Source organism: Diadema antillarum, unplaced genomic scaffold, assembly GCF_040938485.1.
Source record: "Diadema antillarum isolate AM-2024a unplaced genomic scaffold, OU_Dant_1.0 scf00000224, whole genome shotgun sequence".
In the NCBI taxonomy this organism is placed as follows: Eukaryota; Metazoa; Echinodermata; class Echinoidea; order Diadematoida; family Diadematidae; genus Diadema; species Diadema antillarum.
Window position 1 is genome coordinate 5816 of NW_027271113.1, and position 5766 is coordinate 11581.

A 5766-nucleotide genomic window follows, 5' to 3' on the forward strand; every position below is an offset into this window, starting at 1 on the left:
GGATCTTTTTTTTTCATTAGCATTAGGATTATGATGAAAATGGCTTAGATATCAACTCATTGAGGCTGCCTATCACGTTATTAGAGATTCATTATTTCTAGCTTTCACCATCAAACAGAAACCTAAATGTCATAAATCAAATATATTTAACGCAGAGTTTGCCAGGATCAATCAAAACCAGTCAGCAGAGCGATGTCCGGAGAAGTTCATACATGTTTTGCACTGACGGCCGATTCGAGCAATTTCATTGGTCGAAGTGAATATACTTCGAGTCATTCAGTGACTGAATTATCCAATGGGAGCGATGCACAGATATGGTTTCTTTCTGCGAATTATCACTCCAGCGAAGACACGTCAAACGAGTTTGAGGCAGGCTGGAGCAATATTGAAAACGTGCACGACGCTGACATTGATATCCTGCTGTTCCTACGAGGTCTTAAAAAGCGCCAGTGTAGAGTGACAGGACACTAAGATCGAAGGTAATGAATGAAATTAGATACAGCTGACAATCATGTCATCAAAGCGTTTATGCTTACGTCAGTGCTTCGTGTTGATTTTATATGGAAATATTACAGTGCCCTCTTTTAATGAGGTAGTCAAACTTTAAGAGTAGATCTTCAAAACTTCAAAATTTAAACGTTTTATATGATAAGATTTCGACAAATACCAATACAAAGGTCTAAAAGTCATCTGGAGGTCTCCTTTAACTGTCTTCTTCAAGTCATTTTCCTTATTTCATATTAACGTTAATATTAAAAACTTGCATATATGTTTTTGTCAATCCATCCCTAGTATGTATGTGTATATATATATATATATATATATATATATATATGTATATATACAGCGTGTCCCAGAAAAAAACGAAACCGAGTTTCAATGCAATTCTTTGCGATCATCATCATATAATATTTGCTTTATGAGATATGCATGAATGAAAAGATACCTCTCTTCTTTCATTTGATGCACAACTCAGAGTTCATGATGCATGCATGACTGAGTTATATATAAGTACTAGGTGTTTCAAACAACATTTCCCACTTTTGATCATTAATAGTTCAAAAACTATTCATTCGATAAAACTGTCATTGATATGAGTAATAGCTGGATAGTGTACAATTTGGTTGAAGGTGATTTGCATGTGAAAGCATAAATAAGTTTCATTAAATTTAAGATTGATTTTGAAGTACGGTTTCAGATTTTGGTCAAATTTTAACCCTCTGTACAAAAATTGAACTTCGCACAGGAACCAATGATGTGTATGTGAGTGTGTGCTGACAATGGCCCTGAACAATGGACATGCCTGAACCACCTGTTGACTAGGCGTCAGTCTCGGGCTCCCTGGCACATGAATGCTTAATCAATAATTCATGTGGATTGCCCTGGACACTGCTATTCTGAATTCATGCACGGTAAAGTGCTTGCAAACACCACATTTCATTCCAGCTGACAATCATTTTCAAATTTTGCTTCACATATCACTAAATTTGGGATAAAAATAAGCATAAATGATCTAAAGTTCCTCATTTTAATACAACTGTCTACTAATTAAATAGTCTGACAAATTTTTCATTTTTGGTAAAGAGTTCAGCAGCATTTATCATTGGGGCGATTTGTTTCACAGTAGATTTATTTAAGGCTCCATATACACAAGTGTATATATACTCTAATTGATTTTCTTTACTTCCTGTCACCACGTTTACGATAGAACAGAAGGTATTCATTGTAATTTTGTTTTTCAGAAGTAGGGAAAGCACTGTCGCGACTCAACGACAGTATCGACGGGTGTTTGACTTTACACAGATACTGCCAGAGGCTGAATAAAGACTAGTTGTGATAGTGGCATTTCTCATGAATAAATAATGAAGCATTCAAACCCTAAGCATTCAAACCCTGACCATTGTTCAAGACCATTGTCAGGGTGTTAACCACACACTCCCATACACACCCATTGACCCCTGTGCAAAGTGAAATTTTGTACAGAGGGTTGAAAATAGAGCAAAATCTGGAACCTAACTGTGAAATTAATCATGGATTTCATGAAAGTTGTTCATGCTTTCATATTTAAACCACCTTCAACCACATTGTACACTATTCAGCTATCACTCATATCAATGACAGTGTTATCTGATGTATAGTTTTTGAATTATTAAGAATCAAAAGTGGAAAATGTTTTTTGAAACACCTAGTATATGATATATGTATATATATATATATGTAGATCATGTAACCATAATAGATCAGATGATAAATACATATATATATATATATATATATATATATATATATATAAATTATATACAAACATATATATAGATCATCTTTCTATACATATTAAAGATGATCTGGCGAATTGTACATTTCGTATATATTTGTGAATATACAGAACATTCCATAATTCACAATTTCCTATGCAGGTTATCATACTCTAGCCTGGAATAGACAAGATGATAATAAATATCCTGTGGAAAGTCGTATCATCTTCTACACCAAAGTTTTCTAAAGAACAGTCTATGTTTGATTTATCAGTTTGCATTGATAAAATCATGTCGAATTCGAACGCAAGTGGCAGGCAGCTAGTGCGGTGCTTGCAATATCTTTAGTCCATTGAGCACGTCATGACAATAACGTGGTATAAACTCTCAACCTATAAAACCCGCTGCTTATAATGACCCACGTCACTGTTATTGGTGGTAATCCATCAATTTCTGTCGGACAATAATCTTTTTTTTTTTCCCCTGTGATATTAGGCATCGTGTGGTTGGTTGGGGAAAATGAACGATAAAGGGGGACGGGTTACAGATTGCATAAAGCGGAAACCCTGGCATTAGACATCACTAGAGAGTGACAGGTTAAGATGCGATGGAGATTAATCATAATGTATGCCTGCGAGTAATATGTCGTCGATAATTGGTCTGTTGACAAGGATCTATTCCCACATCCCTGCTTGGCTCTTCGACTGAGCATGCTAGCTTCATCAGCCACAGTTGGGTTAAAATACCTCTCTAATATCACCCGTGTGCCATAAACGTTAAGAGTCAATCACGGGTTACTACGATAATGATATTATTAAAACATTATTGGCAGAGTGGTATTTTTAACGACAGTGGCAATAGTTTCGAAGTAGGCCTGCGCTCGTCCACGCCAGGAGCTTTAGTCGAACTGGATGTGCAGCTGCAATTTGACTTCTGAATTCAATTGGTAAGCTATTATTTCAGTTCCCAAGATTTATCGAACTATCCGTCTGTCCCATATTGTGATCATTTGTAGTATGTTTCTAGTGAGTTTTCCAGGGCAGGTTGAATGAGAGCTCGATTTTCTTTTTTTTACACTCCTTCCTCAAACAATTCTTCCTCAGTTCACACTAGCGCAGGCCTATTTCGAAACGATTGCCACTGTCGTTGTCATATGTTCACACAATTGTGGTTTTCATTTGCTATTGATATCAATTAATTGGATATATTGCCTGTGTAAGTTTGTCCTCTTTTACATCAACATACGTACATACATACATACATACATATATTGATTTTTCTTTTACTGTTGTGATAATTCTCATCATTTTACACGGCTGTTCAACTTCTACTTGGAAGATTGCAGGGTTTTTTTTTTCCTGATTTGTCTGTCGATTGCTTCAAGTGCTTGTTGAATCATAGAATTATTGCAATCGCGGTCAATGAAATGAAATGAAATTATATAGTGCAACATAAAGTAATTGAATTTTATGCGCTTAAGGTAATTTGATACTGAACTGTGTACTGGGACGAATTCATATGCTACACAAAGTCGCTTTTTGTTTGTCTGGACAGGTTGACGCAAGAATAAGTGGTTCTCCGTCAATCTTAATCGTGCCTTCAGTATGCCGGCTACAAGTGCTACATTTCAAACACTTTCTGAAACAGATATCATGATAAGCACCGTAGTGAACTTTGTAGGCAACGCAAGCACAACAACGTTAGAACTCTACAACGGCGACAACGCTGATGGAGTGTTGTCTGGAGATGGAAGTTGTTCTGATGGAGAATGGGTCTGGGAACCGGTGGTGTGGTCCTCGCGGGCGATCATACGGTGCATTTTCTCTCTATTGGGAATAGTCGGCAACTTTCTCGTCATGGCGGTTCTCATCCAGAGAAGAAAGGCAGCAATGCTAACGGATACTCTCGTCGGCGGACTGGCTGCTGCAGACTTCCTGACGTCAGTCTTTATGGTGCCCGTCCCAATCCCGCGAGTAGTTCCGGACACATTTTTAGGACACGCTGCATGCAAGATACTGGAGTCGGCGGTCCTCTTGTGGATGTGTGTTGGGGCTTCCGTCGCCACGTTGACACTCATAGCCGTAGAGCGATACATCGCGGTGGTCCATCCCTTTCGGCTGAAAAGTTGGATGAACCATCGAAGGGCGAAAGGGTGGATAGTCGCCGTATGGGTGTTTTCGGCGGTGAGGGCCAGCCACATTACGGTCACGAGTGTTGTGAACCAGAGCACGTGTCGCTGTGAGCTTCAGCTCCTGCAACTTTAGCTGCAGGGGATCTTAGGCATGGTGGAGTGTTTGGCATTGCTTATTGTTCCCGTAACCATCATGGTCGTTACCCACCTTTTAGTCGCGAGGGCGCTGCGCAAGGACTCGGCACGTTTGAGTGACCTCCTGTCTAAAAGTTCAACTCCTGCTCAAAACCTCATGCGGGTCAGGCAGAAAATAAGCTGGCTTTTCCTCACCATTCTCTTAGCATACATAGTATGTATGTGCCCAGATATCTTCGGCTTCCTATTGCTTACTTTTGGTCTTTTCGACGCTTCTTTTCTACAGAGTGCCCTCTACCAAGCTTTTGTCCTGCTTGCATTCTGCAACTCTTGTATCAATCCAATCATTTACAGCATACGCCTGCCGTCATTCCGGAGGGCACTCATAGAACTATTTACAGGCAAAGCCCCCGGCAAGAGCAAACCATCCATATTTGGGCCAGATGTGAATTGAATGATAGCAGAGCTTCCTGGCTCATAATGTTCCATTGTCTGTGATTATGTAGACCACAAAATGCATTTCGCTGGCGACAGAAACTAGATGACACCACTTTTTGTTTTGTTTATAATAAACGACCAACTCAAAATCATGTAGTAATACATCATGAAAATCATCTTTAGGAAGTATTATCATTTAGAGAAGTGTGCATTTGCAATCAATTTTCCTCAATCAGCTGTGTATCCTACAGGTGATTCAGTATTAATTTTTCTGTCCTATACCTTTAAGGTCAATTAGAATGAAACAGAAAGCGTGCAAGAAAAAAAAAAGTATGTAAATCATCATGAATGATTACATCTTGTAAATCAATGACATAACTTTCTGTTGTGCAGCTGCGTTTACACCATGTTCCCGGCGGCCACGGCAGTCCCAGGCCATGGCATAGTTGTCAAAACGGGATGGACATGAGAAACCGCGCGCGGGATGGGATGTGCAGGCGTGACAGGCCGTGATTGCCGTGGATGTCGTGTCAGATTTTTATACTGTCACTATTTTTTTTTTCCAGTCCCAGTGCTAATGAGAAACCTTGTAGGCCAAAAACCAACACAAAACAAAATGGGGTGAACGCAACAAAATGTGACAGCACGTAATAATTATGCTCTAACGAAACTTGGAGGCGGTCCGTACTTGGAAGCGAGGTAAAATATTGCCTAGTCCAGTCTGACCAGAACCCGTAAGAACGGCATCTGCATGATAGCTACAGGTTCACCAAAGCAAAGGACTGAAACGAACAAGACTAGAATACG

The 5766-nt window shown here is 39.4% G+C and overlaps 1 protein-coding gene across 1 annotated transcript; it reads left to right on the plus strand.

The window, feature by feature from the left end:
• Positions 1–3907: 3907 nt before the first annotated feature.
• Positions 3908–4975, plus strand: LOC139724614 (galanin receptor type 2-like). The gene is made up of 2 exons (XM_071635751.1): positions 3908–4493; positions 4602–4975. The coding sequence occupies exons 1-2, from the start codon at positions 3908–3910 to the stop codon at positions 4973–4975; spliced, it is 960 nt and encodes a 319-aa protein (XP_071491852.1).
• The last annotated feature ends 791 nt before the right edge of the window (positions 4976–5766 follow it).